Genomic DNA, 18,319 nt, shown 5'->3' with positions numbered 1-18,319 from the left:
AATAATGAATTTATTACAAAAAAAAACTAGGTGAAATTGCGTTATTTCCCAAGGCACACAGTGGTTGAAAAACACTGCTCTAAAACAGGGGTTCTCAACCTTTCGGAGCCGCCACCCCCATTATAACAGTTAATTAGGATCGTGACCCCCGCCCGGGTTAGACCGTGGGAAAAACAGGGACATTAACCCCTTAACTCCCACCTGAACCGAGCACATTTTCTCCAGTTAGGCTTTACCCCAATCCAAAAGCTTCTGGAAGAAAGCAACAAAACAATGATGGAAAAGTGACGAAACATCGATGAAAAAGTGGCAAAAATGTGATTAAAAAAATGATGAAAAAGTTACAAAAATGACTTGAATACCCGACAAAAAATGTGATGACGTGAGGAAAAAGATCCTCTCAGTTCAGGCGGGAGTTCAGAGGTTAAACAATACAACTCTTCAACAAAAAACAAAAATGAATTAAATTTAGAACAATTAATGGCACCCTGGTAAAAGAGCATTTATGCTACGACACAATAATATTAAAATATATATTATCTATATGCTCTGGCGACCCCCACGTTGAGAACCCCTGCTCTAAAACATTGTTATTTTAGCCGGAACGTTTTCGTCTGGTTAAAACTGGACTAAAAATGAGACAAAAACCTGCCTCACAGAAACAAATCGACTTTATTTCACAGTTTCATCAAAATGTTTATGTACAAACAAAACTTTACAATAAAGCAATGAAGCGACGTCCAGCAGGGGGCGCCGTGAGGTCACAGAGTCCACTTCAGACACCTGCAGCAGAAGAAGAAACGTGTTACTACCCGGTCTCTCCATGAGGAGGCGCTGTAATAATAATATGACCTGGTCTCTCCATGAGGAGGCGCTGTAATAATAATAATATGACCCGGTCTCTCCATGAGGAGGCGCTGTAATAATAATAATATGACCTGGTCTCTCCATGAGGGGGCGCTGTAATAATAATAATATGACCCGGTCTCTCCATGAGGGGGCGCTGTAATAATAATATGACCTGGTCTCTCCATGAGGAGGCGCTGTAATAATAATAATATGACCCGGTCTCTCCATGAGGGGGCGCTGTAATAATAATAATATGACCTGGTCTCTCCATGAGGGGGCGCTGTAATAATAATAATATGACCTGGTCTCTCCATGAGGAGGCGCTGTAATAATAATAATATGACCCGGTCTCTCCATGAGGAGGCGCTGTAATAATAATAATATGACCCGGTCTCTCCATGAGGGGGCGCTGTAATAATAATAACATGACCTGGTCTCTCCATGAGGGGGCGCTGTAATAATAATAACATGACCTGGTCTCTCCATGAGGAGGCGCTGTAATAATAATAATATGACCTGGTCTCTCCATGAGGGGGCGCTGTAATAATAATAATATGACCTGGTCTCTCCATGAGGGGGCGCTGTAATAATAATAATATGACCTGGTCTCTCCATGAGGGGGCGCTGTAATAATAATAATATGACCTGGTCTCTCCATGAGGGGGCGCTGTAATAATAATAATATGACCTGGTCTCTCCATGAGGGGGCGCTGTAATAATAATAATATGACCTGGTCTCTCCATGAGGGGGCGCTGTAATAATATGACCCGGTCTCTCCATGAGGAGGCGCTGTAATAATAATAATATGACCTGGTCTCTCCATGAGGAGGCGCTGTAATAATATGACCCGGTCTCTCCATGAGGAGGCGCTGTAATAATAATAATATGACCTGGTCTCTCCATGAGGGGGCGCTGTAATAATAATAATATGACCTGGTCTCTCCATGAGGGGGCGCTGTAATAATAATAATATGACCTGGTCTCTCCATGAGGAGGCGCTGTAATAATAATAATATGACCTGGTCTCTCCATGAGGAGGCGCTGTAATAATAATAATATGACCCGGTCTCTCCATGAGGGGGCGCTGTAATAATAATAATATGACCTGGTCTCTCCATGAGGAGGCGCTGTAATAATAATAATATGACCTGGTCTCTCCATGAGGAGGCGCTGTAATAATAATAATATGACCTGGTCTCTCCATGAGGAGGCGCTGTAATAATAATAATATGACCCGGTCTCTCCATGAGGAGGCGCTGTAATAATAATAATATGACCTGGTCTCTCCATGAGGAGGCGCTGTAATAATAATAATATGACCCGGTCTCTCCATGAGGAGGCGCTGTAATAATAATAATATGACCCGGTCTCTCCATGAGGAGGCGCTGTAATAATAATAATATGACCCGGTCTCTCCATGAGGGGGCGCTGTAATAATAATAACATGACCTGGTCTCTCCATGAGGGGGCGCTGTAATAATAATAACATGACCTGGTCTCTCCATGAGGAGGCGCTGTAATAATAATAATATGACCTGGTCTCTCCATGAGGGGGCGCTGTAATAATAATAATATGACCTGGTCTCTCCATGAGGAGGCGCTGTAATAATAATAATATGACCTGGTCTCTCCATGAGGGGGCGCTGTAATAATAATAATATGACCCGGTCTCTCCATGAGGAGGCGCTGTAATAATAATAATATGACCCGGTCTCTCCATGAGGAGGCGCTGTAATAATAATAATATGACCTGGTCTCTCCATGAGGAGGCGCTGTAATAATAATAATATGACCTGGTCTCTCCATGAGGGGGCGCTGTAATAATAATAATATGACCTGGTCTCTCCATGAGGGGGCGCTGTAATAATAATAATATGACCTGGTCTCTCCATGAGGAGGCGCTGTAATAATAATAATATGACCTGGTCTCTCCATGAGGGGGCGCTGTAATAATAATAATATGACCTGGTCTCTCCATGAGGAGGCGCTGTAATAATAATAATATGACCTGGTCTCTCCATGAGGAGGCGCTGTAATAATAATAATATGACCTGGTCTCTCCATGAGGGGGCGCTGTAATAATAATAATATGACCTGGTCTCTCCATGAGGAGGCGCTGTAATAATAATAATATGACCTGGTCTCTCCATGAGGAGGCGCTGTAATAATAATAATAATATGACCTGGTCTCTCCATGAGGAGGCGCTGTAATAATAATAATATGACTCGGTCTCTCCATGAGGGGGCGCTGTAATAATAATAATATGACCTGGTCTCTCCATGAGGAGGCGCTGTAATAATAATAATATGACCTGGTCTCTCCATGAGGAGGCGCTGTAATAATAATAATATGACCTGGTCTCTCCATGAGGAGGCGCTGTAATAATAATAATATGACCTGGTGTCTCCATGAGGGGGCGCTGTAATAATAATAATATGACCTGGTCTCTCCATGAGGAGGCGCTGTAATAATAATAATATGACCTGGTCTCTCCATGAGGAGGCGCTGTAATAATAATAATATGACCTGGTCTCTCCATGAGGAGGCGCTGTAATAATAATAATATGACCTGGTCTCTCCATGAGGGGGCGCTGTAATAATAATAATATGACCTGGTCTCTCCATGAGGAGGCGCTGTAATAATAATAACATGACCTGGTGTCTCCATGAGGAGGCGCTGTAATAATAATAATATGACCTGGTCTCTCCATGAGGGGGCGCTGTAATAATAATAATATGACCTGGTCTCTCCATGAGGAGGCGCTGTAATAATAATAATATGACCCGGTCTCTCCATGAGGGGGCGCTGTAATAATAATAATATGACCTGGTCTCTCCATGAGGGGGCGCTGTAATAATAATAATATGACCTGGTCTCTCCATGAGGGGGCGCTGTAATAATAATAATATGACCTGGTCTCTCCATGAGGGGGCGCTGTAATAATAATAATATGACCTGGTCTCTCCATGAGGGGGCGCTGTAATAATAATAATATGACCCGGTCTCTCCATGAGGGGGCGCTGTAATAATAATAATATGACCTGGTCTCTCCATGAGGAGGCGCTGTAATAATAATAATATGACCCGGTCTCTCCATGAGGGGGCGCTGTAATAATAATAATATGACCCGGTCTCTCCATGAGGAGGCGCTGTAATAATAATAATATGACCTGGTCTCTCCATGAGGAGGCGCTGTAATAATAATAATATGACCCGGTCTCTCCATGAGGAGGCGCTGTAATAATAATAATATGACCTGGTCTCTCCATGAGGAGGCGCTGTAATAATAATAATATGACCCGGTCTCTCCATGAGGAGGCGCTGTAATAATAATAATATGACCTGGTCCATGAGGGGGCGCTGTAATAATAATAATATGACCTGGTCTCTCCATGAGGAGGCGCTGTAATAATAATAATATGACCTGGTCTCTCCATGAGGAGGCGCTGTAATAATAATATGACCTGGTCTCTCCATGAGGAGGCGCTGTAATAATAATAATATGACCTGGTCTCTCCATGAGGGGGCGCTGTAATAATAATAATATGACCTGGTCTCTCCATGAGGGGGCGCTGTAATAATAATAATATGACCTGGTCTCTCCATGAGGAGGCGCTGTAATAATAATAATATGACCTGGTGTCTCCATGAGGGGGCGCTGTAATAATAATAATATGACCCGGTCTCTCCATGAGGGGGCGCTGTAATAATAATAATATGACCTGGTCTCTCCATGAGGAGGCGCTGTAATAATAATATGACCCGGTCTCTCCATGAGGGGGCGCTGTAATAATAATAATATGACCTGGTCTCTCCATGAGGGGGCGCTGTAATAATAATAATATGACCTGGTCTCTCCATGAGGGGGCGCTGTAATAATAATAATATGACCTGGTCTCTCCATGAGGGGGCGCTGTAATAATAATAATATGACCTGGTCTCTCCATGAGGGGGCGCTGTAATAATAATAATATGACCTGGTCTCTCCATGAGGGGGCGCTGTAATAATAATAATATGACCTGGTCTCTCCATGAGGAGGCGCTGTAATAATAATAATATGACCTGGTCTCTCCATGAGGAGGCGCTGTAATAATAATAATATGACCTGGTCTCTCCATGAGGGGGCGCTGTAATAATAATAATATGACCTGGTCTCTCCATGAGGGGGCGCTGTAATAATAATAATATGACCTGGTCTCTCCATGAGGAGGCGCTGTAATAATAATAATATGACCCGGTCTCTCCATGAGGAGGCGCTGTAATAATAATAATATGACCTGGTCTCTCCATGAGGAGGCGCTGTAATAATAATAATATGACCTGGTCTCTCCATGAGGGGGCGCTGTAATAATAATAATATGACCTGGTCTCTCCATGAGGAGGCGCTGTAATAATAATAATATGACCTGGTCTCTCCATGAGGAGGCGCTGTAATAATAATAATATGACCTGGTCTCTCCATGAGGAGGCGCTGTAATAATAATAATATGACCCGGTCTCTCCATGAGGGGGCGCTGTAATAATAATAATATGACCTGGTCTCTCCATGAGGGGGCGCTGTAATAATAATAATATGACCTGGTTTCTCCATGAGGGGGCGCTGTAATAATAATAATATGACCCGGTCTCTCCATGAGGGGGCGCTGTAATAATAATAATATGACCTGGTTTCTCCATGAGGAGGCGCTGTAATAATAATAATATGACCTGGTCTCTCCATGAGGGGGCGCTGTAATAATAATAATATGACCTGGTCTCTCCATGAGGAGGCGCTGTAATAATAATAATATGACCTGGTCTCTCCATGAGGGGGCGCTGTAATAATAATAATATGACCTGGTCTCTCCATGAGGAGGCGCTGTAATAATAATAATATGACCTGGTCTCTCCATGAGGGGGCGCTGTAATAATAATAATATGACCTGGTCTCTCCATGAGGAGGCGCTGTAATAATAATAATATGACCTGGTCTCTCCATGAGGAGGCGCTGTAATAATAATAATATGACCTGGTCTCTCCATGAGGGGGCGCTGTAATAATAATATGACCTGGTCTCTCCATGAGGGGGCGCTGTAATAATAATAATATGACCTGGTCTCTCCATGAGGAGGCGCTGTAATAATAATAATATGACCTGGTCTCTCCATGAGGGGGCGCTGTAATAATAATAATATGACCTGGTCTCTCCATGAGGGGGCGCTGTAATAATAATAATATGACCTGGTCCATGAGGGGGCGCTGTAATAATAATAATATGACCTGGTGTCTCCATGAGGGGGCGCTGTAATAATAATAATATGACCTGGTCTCTCCATGAGGGGGCGCTGTAATAATAATAATATGACCTGGTCTCTCCATGAGGGGGCGCTGGCTGTAATAATAATATGACCTGGTCTCTCCATGAGGGGGCGCTGTAATAATAATAATATGACCCGGTCTCTCCATGAGGAGGCGCTGTAATAATAATAATATGACCTGGTCTCTCCATGAGGAGGCGCTGTAATAATAATAATATGACCTGGTCTCTCCATGAGGAGGCGCTGTAATAATAATAATATGACCTGGTCTCTCCATGAGGAGGCGCTGTAATAATAATAACATGACCTGGTCTCTCCATGAGGGGGCGCTGTAATAATAATAATATGACCTGGTCTCTCCATGAGGAGGCGCTGTAATAATAATAATATGACCTGGTCTCTCCATGAGGAGGCGCTGTAATAATAATAATATGACCTGGTCTCTCCATGAGGAGGCGCTGTAATAATAATAATATGACCTGGTCTCTCCATGAGGAGGCGCTGTAATAATAATAATATGACCTGGTCTCTCCATGAGGGGGCGCTGTAATAATAATAATATGACCTGGTCTCTCCATGAGGGGGCGCTGTAATAATAATAATATGACCCGGTCTCTCCATGAGGGGGCGCTGTAATAATAATAATATGACCTGGTCTCTCCATGAGGGGGCGCTGTAATAATAATAATATGACCTGGTCTCTCCATGAGGGGGCGCTGTAATAATAATAATATGACCTGGTCTCTCCATGAGGGGGCGCTGTAATAATAATAATATGACCTGGTCTCTCCATGAGGGGGCGCTGTAATAATAATAATATGACCCGGTCTCTCCATGAGGGGGCGCTGTAATAATAATAATATGACCTGGTCTCTCCATGAGGGGGCGCTGTAATAATAATAATATGACCTGGTCCATGAGGGGGCGCTGTAATAATAATAATATGACCCGGTCTCTCCATGAGGGGGCGCTGTAATAATAATATGACCTGGTCTCTCCATGAGGGGGCGCTGTAATAATAATAATATGACCTGGTCTCTCCATGAGGAGGCGCTGTAATAATAATAATATGACCTGGTCTCTCCATGAGGAGGCGCTGTAATAATAATAATATGACCTGGTCTCTCCATAAGGAGGCGCTGTAATAATAATAATATGACCTGGTCTCTCCATGAGGGGGCGCTGTAATAATAATAATATGACCTGGTGTCTCCATGAGGGGGCGCTGTAATAATAATAATATGACCTGGTCTCTCCATGAGGGGGCGCTGTAATAATAATAATAATATGACCTGGTCTCTCCATGAGGGGGCGCTGTAATAATAATAATATGACCTGGTCTCTCCATGAGGAGGCGCTGTAATAATAATAATATGACCTGGTCTCTCCATGAGGGGGCGCTGTAATAATAATAATATGACCCGGTCTCTCCATGAGGGGGCGCTGTAATAATAATAATATGACCTGGTCTCTCCATGAGGAGGCGCTGTAATAATAATAATATGACCTGGTCTCTCCATGAGGGGGCGCTGTAATAATAATAATATGACCTGGTCTCTCCATGAGGGGGCGCTGTAATAATAATAATATGACCCGGTCTCTCCATGAGGGGGCGCTGTAATAATAATAATATGACCTGGTCTCTCCATGAGGAGGCGCTGTAATAATAATAATATGACCTGGTCTCTCCATGAGGGGGCGCTGTAATAATAATAATATGACCTGGTCTCTCCATGAGGGGGCGCTGTAATAATAATATGACCTGGTCTCTCCATGAGGAGGCGCTGTAATAATAATAATATGACCTGGTCTCTCCATGAGGGGGCGCTGTAATAATAATAATATGACCTGGTCTCTCCATGAGGGGGCGCTGTAATAATAATAATATGACCTGGTCTCTCCATGAGGAGGCGCTGTAATAATAATAATATGACTCGGTCTCTCCATGAGGAGGCGCTGTAATAATAATAATATGACCTGGTCTCTCCATGAGGAGGCGCTGTAATAATAATAATATGACCTGGTCTCTCCATGAGGAGGCGCTGTAATAATAATAATATGACCTGGTCTCTCCATGAGGAGGCGCTGTAATAATAATAATATGACCTGGTCTCTCCATGAGGAGGCGCTGTAATAATAATAATATGACCTGGTCTCTCCATGAGGAGGCGCTGTAATAATAATAATATGACCTGGTCTCTCCATGAGGAGGCGCTGTAATAATAATAATATGACCTGGTCTCTCCATGAGGGGGTGCTGTAATAATAATATGACTTGGTCTCTCCATGAGGGGGCGCTGTAATAATAATAATATGACCTGGTCTCTCCATGAGGAGGCGCTGTAATAATAATAATATGACCTGGTCTCTCCATGAGGAGGCGCTGTAATAATAATAATATGACCCGGTCTCTCCATGAGGGGGTGCTGTAATAATAATATGACTTGGTCTCTCCATGAGGGGGCGCTGTAATAATAATAATATGACCTGGTCTCTCCATGAGGAGGCGCTGTAATAATAATAATATGACCTGGTCTCTCCATGAGGAGGCGCTGTAATAATAATAATATGACCTGGTCTCTCCATGAGGAGGCGCTGTAATAATAATAATATGACCTGGTCTCTCCATGAGGAGGCGCTGTAATAATAATAATATGACCTGGTCTCTCCATGAGGGGGCGCTGTAATAATAATATGACCTGGTCTCTCCATGAGGAGGCGCTGTAATAATAATAATATGACCCGGTCTCTCCATGAGGGGGCGCTGTAATAATAATAATATGACCTGGTCTCTCCATGAGGAGGCGCTGTAATAATAATAATATGACCTGGTCTCTCCATGAGGGGGCGCTGTAATAATAATAATATGACCTGGTCTCTCCATGAGGGGGCGCTGTAATAATAATAATATGACCCGGTCTCTCCATGAGGGGGCGCTGTAATAATAATAATATGACCCGGTCTCTCCATGAGGAGGCGCTGTAATAATAATATGACCTGGTCTCTCCATGAGGAGGCGCTGTAATAATAATAATATGACCCGGTCTCTCCATGAGGGGGCGCTGTAATAATAATAATATGACCTGGTCTCTCCATGAGGAGGCGCTGTAATAATAATAATATGACCTGGTCTCTCCATGAGGAGGCGCTGTAATAATAATAATATGACCTGGTCTCTCCATGAGGAGGCGCTGTAATAATAATAATATGACCTGGTCTCTCCATGAGGGGGCGCTGTAATAATAATAATAATATGACCTGGTCTCTCCATGAGGAGGCGCTGTAATAATAATAATATGACCTGGTCTCTCCATGAGGGGGCGCTGTAATAATAATAATATGACCTGGTCTCTCCATGAGGGGGCGCTGTAATAATAATAATATGACCTGGTCTCTCCATGAGGAGGCGCTGTAATAATAATAATATGACCTGGTCTCTCCATGAGGGGGCGCTGTAATAATAATAATATGACCTGGTCTCTCCATGAGGGGGCGCTGTAATAATAATAATATGACCTGGTCTCTCCATGAGGGGGCGCTGTAATAATAATAATATGACCTGGTCTCTCCATGAGGGGGCGCTGTAATAATAATAATATGACCCGGTCTCTCCATGAGGAGGCGCTGTAATAATAATAATATGACCTGGTCTCTCCATGAGGGGGCGCTGTAATAATAATAATATGACCTGGTCTCTCCATGAGGGGGCGCTGTAATAATAATAACATGACCTGGTCTCTCCATGAGGAGGCGCTGTAATAATAATAATATGACCTGGTCTCTCCATGAGGAGGCGCTGTAATAATAATATGACCTGGTCTCTCCATGAGGAGGCGCTGTAATAATAATAATATGACCTGGTCTCTCCATGAGGAGGCGCTGTAATAATAATAATATGACCTGGTCTCTCCATGAGGAGGCGCTGTAATAATAATAATATGACCTGGTCTCTCCATGAGGGGGCGCTGTAATAATAATAATATGACCTGGTCTCTCCATGAGGAGGCGCTGTAATAATAATATGACCCGGTCTCTCCATGAGGGGGCGCTGTAATAATAATAATATGACCCGGTCTCTCCATGAGGGGGCGCTGTAATAATAATAATATGACCTGGTCTCTCCATGAGGGGGCGCTGTAATAATAATAATATGACCCGGTCTCTCCATGAGGGGGCGCTGTAATAATAATAATATGACCTGGTCTCTCCATGAGGGGGCGCTGTAATAATAATAATATGACCCGGTCTCTCCATGAGGGGGCGCTGTAATAATAATAATATGACCCGGTCTCTCCATGAGGAGGCGCTGTAATAATAATAATATGACCTGGTCTCTCCATGAGGAGGCGCTGTAATAATAATAATATGACCTGGTCTCTCCATGAGGGGGCGCTGTAATAATAATAATATGACCTGGTCTCTCCATGAGGAGGCGCTGTAATAATAATAATATGACCTGGTCTCTCCATGAGGGGGCGCTGTAATAATAATAATAATATGACCTGGTCTCTCCATGAGGAGGCGCTGTAATAATAATAATATGACCTGGTCTCTCCATGAGGAGGCGCTGTAATAATAATAATATGACCTGGTCTCTCCATGAGGGGGCGCTGTAATAATAATAATATGACCTGGTCTCTCCATGAGGAGGCGCTGTAATAATAATAATATGACCTGGTCTCTCCATGAGGAGGCGCTGTAATAATAATAATATGACCTGGTCTCTCCATGAGGGGGCGCTGTAATAATAATAATATGACCCGGTCTCTCCATGAGGAGGCGCTGTAATAATAATATGACCTGGTCTCTCCATGAGGAGGCGCTGTAATAATAATAATATGACCTGGTCTCTCCATGAGGGGGCGCTGTAATAATAATAATATGACCTGGTCTCTCCATGAGGGGGCGCTGTAATAATAATAATATGACCTGGTCTCTCCATGAGGAGGCGCTGTAATAATAATAATATGACCTGGTCTCTCCATGAGGAGGCGCTGTAATAATAATAATATGACCCGGTCTCTCCATGAGGGGGCGCTGTAATAATAATAATATGACCCGGTCTCTCCATGAGGGGGCGCTGTAATAATAATAATATGACCTGGTCTCTCCACGAGGGGGCGCTGTAACGTTACCTGGTCTCTCTGTGCGTGACCAAGCACCTGGTGGAGCAGTAGCGCCCCCCGCAGGTGGTGCAGGTGTAGTGTGAGGGGAATCCACAGACGCAGCAGAAGGAGCGAGGGGGGAGGGGCGAGGGCGGGGCCGCGGCAGACAGGTAGTTAGGCTCCGCCCTGTCCGACAGGTTCTGTAAACACACAGAGACTGTTACACACACAGGCCTGAAGGGGGCGCTGTTACACACACAGGCCTGAAGGGGGCGCTGTTACACACAGGCCTGAAGGGGGCGCTGTTACACACACAGGCCTGAAGGGGGCGCTGTTACACACACAGGCCTGAAGGGGGCGCTGTTACACACACACACAGGCCTGAAGGGGGCGCTGTTACACACAGGCCTGAAGGGGGCGCTGTTACCTCCTCCTCCAGCAGGGCAGTGAAGTTCTTCCTGAAGCGCTGTTTGAAATGATCTCCACGGGTTTTACGACGTTTCTTTTCTGTAAAACAAAGACAGGTCATTTCAGGGTCATGTGTTCATAAGCCCCGCCCCCCTCGCCACAGGTCATGTCAGTGTCATGTGTTCATAAGCCCCGCCCCCTCGCCACAGGTCATGTCAGGGTCATGTGTTCATAAGCCCCGCCCCCCTCGCCACAGGTCATTTCAGGGTCATGTGTTCATAAGCCCCGCCCCCTCGCCACAGGTCATGTCAGGGTCATGTGTTCATAAGCCCCGCCCCCCTCACCACAGGTCATGTCAGTGTCATGTGTTCATAAGCCCCGCCCCCTCGCCACAGGTCATGTCAGGGTCATGTGTTCATAAGCCCCGCCCCCCTCACCACAGGTCATGTCAGTGTCATGTGTTCATAAGCCCCGCCCCCTCGCCGTAGGTCATGTCAGGGTCATGTGTGCGGATAAGCCCCGCCCCTCTCGCCGTAGGTCATGTCAGGGTCATGTGTTCATAAGCCCCGCCCCTCTCGCCGTAGGTCATTTCAGGGTCATGTGTTCATAAGCCCCGCCCCCCTCGCCACAGGTCATTTCAGGGTCATGTGTTCATAAGCCCCGCCCCCCTCGCCGTAGGTCATTTCAGGGTCATGTGTTCATAAGCCCCGCCCCCTCGCCACAGGTCATGTCAGGGTCATGTGTTCATAAGCCCCGCCCCCTCGCCACAGGTCATGTCAGGGTCATGTGTGCGGATAAGCCCCGCCCCTCTCGCCGTAGGTCATGTCAGGGTCATGTGTTCATAAGCCCCGCCCCTCTCGCCGTAGGTCATGTCAGGGTCATGTGTTCATAAGCCCCGCCCCTCTCGCCGTAGGTCATGTCAGGGTCATGTGTTCATAAGCCCCGCCCCCTCGCCACAGGTCATTTCAGGGTCATGTGTTCATAAGCCCCGCCCCCTCGCCACAGGTCATTTCAGGGTCATGTGTTCATAAGCCCCGCCCCCCTCGCCACAGGTCCTGTCAGGGTCATGTGTTCATAAGCCCCGCCCCCCTCGCCACAGGTCATGTCAGGGTCATGTGTTCATAAGCCCCGCCCCCTCGCCGTAGGTCATTTCAGGGTCATGTGTTCATAAGCCCCGCCCCCTCGCCACAGGTCATGTCAGGGTCATGTGTTCATAAGCCCCGCCCCCCTCGCCGTAGGTCATTTCAGGGTCATGTGTTCATAAGCCCCGCCCCCTCGCCACAGGTCATGTCAGGGTCATGTGTTCATAAGCCCCGCCCCCTCGCCACAGGTCATTTCAGGGTCATGTGTTCATAAGCCCCGCCCCCCTCGCCACAGGTCATTTCAGGGTCATGTGTTCATAAGCCCCGCCCCTCTCGCCACAGGTCATGTCAGGGTCATGTGTTCATAAGCCCCGCCCCCCTCGCCACAGGTCATTTCAGGGTCATGTGTTCATAAGCCCCGCCCCCCTCGCCACAGGTCATTTCAGGGTCATGTGTTCATAAGCCCCGCCCCCTCGCCACAGGTCATTTCAGGGTCATGTGTTCATAAGCCCCGCCCCCCTCGCCACAGGTCATTTCAGGGTCATGTGTTCATAAGCCCCGCCCCCTCGCCGTAGGTCATTTCAGTGTCATGTGTTCATAAGCCCCGCCCCCCTCGCCACAGGTCATTTCAGGGTCATGTGTTCATAAGCCCCGCCCCCCTCGCCACAGGTCATTTCAGGGTCATGTGTTCATAAGCCCCGCCCCCCTCGCCACAGGTCATTTCAGGGTCATGTGTTCATAAGCCCCGCCCCCTCGCCGTAGGTCATTTCAGTGTCATGTGTTCATAAGCCCCGCCCCCCTCGCCACAGGTCATTTCAGGGTCATGTGTTCATAAGCCCCACCCCCTCGCCGTAGGTCATTTCAGTGTCATGTGTTCATAAGCCCCGCCCCCCTCGCCACAGGTCATTTCAGTGTCATGTGTTCATAAGCCCCGCCCCCCTCGCCACAGGTCATTTCAGTGTCATGTGTTCATAAGCCCCGCCCCCTCGCCGTAGGTCATGTCAGGGTCATGTGTTCATAAGCCCCGCCCCCCTCGCCACAGGTCATTTCAGTGTCATGTGTTCATAAGCCCCGCCCCCTCGCCGTAGGTCATGTCAGGGTCATGTGTTCATAAGCCCCGCCCCCTCGCTGCGCCGGCACTCACCTGGCTCCTCGCTCTCGCTGAAGGCCGGGAGTCGAGCTGTGGGTCCAGGAGGCGGGAGTGAGGACAGAGGGTCGTCCTGAGGAGAGACCGGGGTTCAGAACATACACGTAACATGTATGTAACATGTATGTAACATGTATGTGACATGTATGTGACATGATCAGAGCAGAGGTTCGTGGATGGTGAATAATAATGAGCACATAGAGACTCAGACCTGGAAGTTGTCTCTCTCTAGCGCCTCCAGCTGGCGGGTCAGTCGTCTTTGTCTCGTGGCATCGTCCAGAACCCGCCTCTGCCCCGCCTCCACACGAGCTGCAGCCAATCAGAGAGAGGCAGAGGAAAGAGCCAATCAGAGAGAGGCAGAGAGGAGGTGTGGGAGGAGCAGGAGGTTCAGGAGGAGGAGCTTCAGAGACGTGCGATACTTAAAGGAACAGGCCAGTGTTTTTCCACACTGAGATATGTTCTTACCTGAGCTGTGACGAGTTCTTTAGGACCTGTCTGATCTTCAGTCACGTAAACACAGCGCAGACGGCGTTAGCATTTAGCCTCTCCCTCTCTCCTCTATAGCTCCAAAACAGGTCAAGATAGAAGCTACCAAGCTCTTCCACGTTTCCCCTATTTAAATATGGTTACGTGAAGTGTTCCACTACAAAGTATAATTACACACAATTAAACAATGTGGATTTTCTAAGCGGATAAAAGGGGGAACTATATTGTAAGACGTAATAATACCAGGAGTAGTTTGGCATCCGCGCAGTAAAGTGAAGATTAGAGTGAAGATTACTGCACGGATTTCAAACTTGTGTTTTTGTCATTTTTTTGTCATTTTTTTTCCGTTTTTTGTCATTTTTTTTGTCATTTTTTTGTCATTTTTTTGTCATTTTTTTGTCATTTTGTCGTGTTTTTGTCATTTTTTTGTCATTTTTTTGGTCATTTTTTGTAATTTTTTTGTCTGTTTTTTTGTCATTTTTTTGTCATTTTTTTGTCATTTTTTCGTCATTTTTTCGTTTTTGTAATTTGGCATCCGTATTATTACGCCTTACAATATAGTCCCCCTTTTATCCGCTTAGAAAATCCACATTGTTTAATTGTGTGTAATTATACTTTGTAGTGGAACACTTCACGTAACCATATTTAAATAGTGAAAACGTGGAAGAGCTTGGTAGCTTCTATCTTGACCTGTTTTGGAGCTATAGAGGAGAGAGGGAGAGGCTAAATGCTAACGCCGTCTGCGCTGTGTTTACGTGACTGAAGATCAGACAGGTCCTAAAGAACTCGTCACAGCTCAGGTAAGAACATATCTCAGTGTGGAAAAAGGCTGGCCTGTTCCTTTAACATTGTCCCATCACTGTTTCTTGAACATTGCGTTAAAATTGAGTAAATAAAAAGCTCCACTTTACATTTGTTTAAGTGAAACATGAGCCTGAATCTAAAAGCTTGTTGCAGCCTCTAGGCCAGAGCAGTGACTCATTTGAAAGCTCAGACCTGCGTGTTTTTCCTCCCCGTTCTGCTGCTCGTTCATCGCTCTGCAGGCGTGAGTTTAAGGGGTTCAGACTCTGAATCCTTTCACTCAGGACTTTACACACATTTACTTTAGGATCATGAATAACACGCAGTTTATAGTTTATAAACGGGTCCATCAAACTGAGGAATGATCCTGAAGCCACTGTTATTGTAATACAGCCAAACCGCCGGCAGAGGGCAGCACTGCACCAGGCTCCAGACGTTTATTTACTTAAGGGGAGACACTACAGGCAAAACTCAATTTTTTTCAGTTTTCAGGTTTTGGGACAAATCTGTCTCTGAACATATAAGTTTTCACAACAGAAAATATGCCAAATCTTCACAGTGACATGTTTAAATATTGCGCTGATTCAATGTTCCCCCATAGACTTATATGGGAGAACACAATTTCAAGGCCTTTTTCTCCAAACACATGTTTCTGTCATTGTGGCGACACTATGTCCACGTCAGTCGGACCTAAAGACGTCACATTTTCCAGCCTTGGACTGAACAATATTTGGAAGATTTTTTCAGAGGGATTTTTTATTATTTAATCCCTACACTGCAAAAAGTAATGAACTAGATCAGTATAAACATCTCAATTTGAGCACAATAATCCACATTTTAGTTGTTGTGACTGGTTAAGAAGTTGTTGGGCGTTTGTCCTGGATTATTTCACTTGTTCTGAGATGTTTCTGACTCGTTTCGATACATTTCGTCCTTATTTCAGGTCATTTTCTTTGCCAATGGGGAAAGAAAATCGGTCTTATCTCATTGGCAATTTTACTTTCTTATTTCCAGCGAGATTTACCCTAGAACTGGTCTGAAATGTCCTCAAACAAGCAAAGCAAACTCGGTCCGATCAGGAAAAGTGTCTAAATGAGTGAAAACCGCTCAAAACAAGAAACATTTCCTCAATTCAAGTCATTTAAGCCAATGCTTGATATTCACTTTTTGCAGTGTGACCCCGTTTATTGAGTTTAATGTCAAAAAATAAGGCGAAAATTATTTTTTTACAAATTTTTTCACTAAAAAACAGCTTATTTTAAAACTAAGAAATCCTAAATCCGCTCTGAAAAAGTCTTGGTGACTCATTTATCAATAAAATGAAACCATACATTTGAATGTAGCTCTGTCCATTATTCAGATTTCGTCGCCGAAAAGATGGAAATTTGGGGCATTTTTAGGCATAAAACACCTTGTTCTGATATGAAAAGATACAATGACAGAAAACTTGCCATGTATTTTTTTCTCACATTTATGCCACTGATCTACAGCAAAAGCTTCATATTGATATCTGTAAATATTTTTCCCTGTTCACCTGCAGTGTCTCGCCTTAAAACATTAAAGACTGAACAGAAAATACAGCAGATTTAAGTCACTCAAACGAAAACGATCAGAGATTTAACAAACATTCACGCCCTTAAAGGCTCGGACTGAACCTCCCGCTCCTGCTTCGCTTTCCTCGCGTTTATCCTCCCGTTTATCCTCGTTTATCCTCCGGTTCTGAGTCTGCCTCTGATCCTCTCCAGCCGAACTGAGCGGACCGACTCTGTGACTTTATCAGACCCAGATCCTGAGCCTTAAACCGGGTCAGACCGAGACCAGACCCGCGGGACCCGAGAACACGCGCGTTTCTGACGGAGGTTCGGGATCCAGGAGAAACACACGTTACTGCACTTCCGGGATCTGCGTCAGCGGCGTCACGTCACGCACGAGGCGCGGACGCTTCGTTAATAAAGTGTTTAATGACGTTTCTAATGAGGTTTTAGATGATTTTAAGTAAATGATGAATGAAACTCACCGGAGCCTTTCTTCTCCAGCACCATGACTCTTCTTCTGTGGCGTTAAAGCCCGCGCACCGCCGCCTACAGGAGGGCGTGCGCAACTACAACACACTAACCTCCTAACCCCCGCCTCCACCGAGCGCATTCTCCAGTTTCAGTGGAAGAAACAGCTGCCAAAGGTTCTTATCCTAGAAGTAACCCCTTAACTCCCGCCTGAACCGAGCACATTTTCTCCAGTTTGGCTTTACCCCAATCCAAAAGCTTCTGGAAAAAAGCAACAAAAAAAACAAAACTGAGACGAAAAATAATGATGGAAATGTGACAAAAATGTGACGAAAAAATGTGACAAAAATGTAATAAAAATTAAAAAAAATAAAAATAAAAAAATTGATGAAAAATTTGACAAAAATGTGGAAAAAAAATGACAAAAATTGTATTAAAAACTTTGAAAAAAATGTGACAAAAAAATAATTAAAAATGTGAAAAATATGACAAAAAATGACAAAAATTTGATAAAAAAAATAGGTGAATGTGCCAAGGCAACACTTCAGCCATGTTTTTAATGAGGGAGTGACAGAATAACAGGATGGAAAGCTGGAAAAAGTACATTTTGCAGAATACCCCCCCTTTAACTGTGCGAAAGGAGTGAAACAGCGCCCCCAATTTGACCCCAGTGGCCAAAAAGTGTACTGCATCCATATTTGCCATTGAGAATGAATGGTTTTAACCATAAGCGACACTAAAGTAGGTTCACCCTGTGGCCCCCCCTTTGGGAAACCCCTGAATGATCCGGGTCTTTTCAAACCCTCACTGGAGTTTGGATCATTTTAGTTTCTTCTTTTCGTTTTTAGTCAGATTTTAGCCCCAGAAACAAAGACTTTGACTAAAATGAGGACATGTGGATGAAAGTAACTCTGCAGGAGACAGTTATGGATTAACAAAGTGTCACTGAGGCTCCAGCAGGGGGCGCCCTCAGGCAGCCCGGGTCGACTAAAATATTTAGTCTTAATTTTAGTCAAAGTGATATTTTTATGACTAAAATTGGACTAAAACTAAATTAAAAGTTTCTCATGAGACTAAAACTGTGACTAAAATGTCCAGATATTTGAGTCGACTAAAATCAGACTAAATAAAAATGAA

The 18,319-nt window shown here is 45.0% G+C and overlaps 1 protein-coding gene across 1 annotated transcript; it reads right to left on the bottom strand.

Moving 5' to 3' along the window:
* Positions 1-735: 735 nt before the first annotated feature.
* Positions 736-17,228, bottom strand: znhit1 (zinc finger, HIT-type containing 1). Its single transcript, XM_079580499.1, has 6 exons — positions 17,197-17,228; positions 14,104-14,201; positions 13,890-13,965; positions 11,683-11,762; positions 11,286-11,455; positions 736-783 (listed from the first exon to the last, which is right to left on the bottom strand). The coding sequence occupies exons 1-6, from the start codon at positions 17,219-17,221 to the stop codon at positions 762-764; spliced, it is 471 nt and encodes a 156-aa protein (XP_079436625.1). The 5' UTR covers positions 17,222-17,228; the 3' UTR covers positions 736-761.
* Positions 17,229-18,319: the final 1,091 nt, after the last annotated feature.

The sequence above is a fragment of the Gobius niger genome, assembly GCF_951799975.1.
Source record: "Gobius niger genome assembly, chromosome: 21".
NCBI lineage: Eukaryota > Metazoa > Chordata > Actinopteri > Gobiiformes > Gobiidae > Gobius > Gobius niger.
Note: the sequence above shows the minus strand (reverse complement) of the source record. Positions and strands in the feature narration are given on the sequence as shown.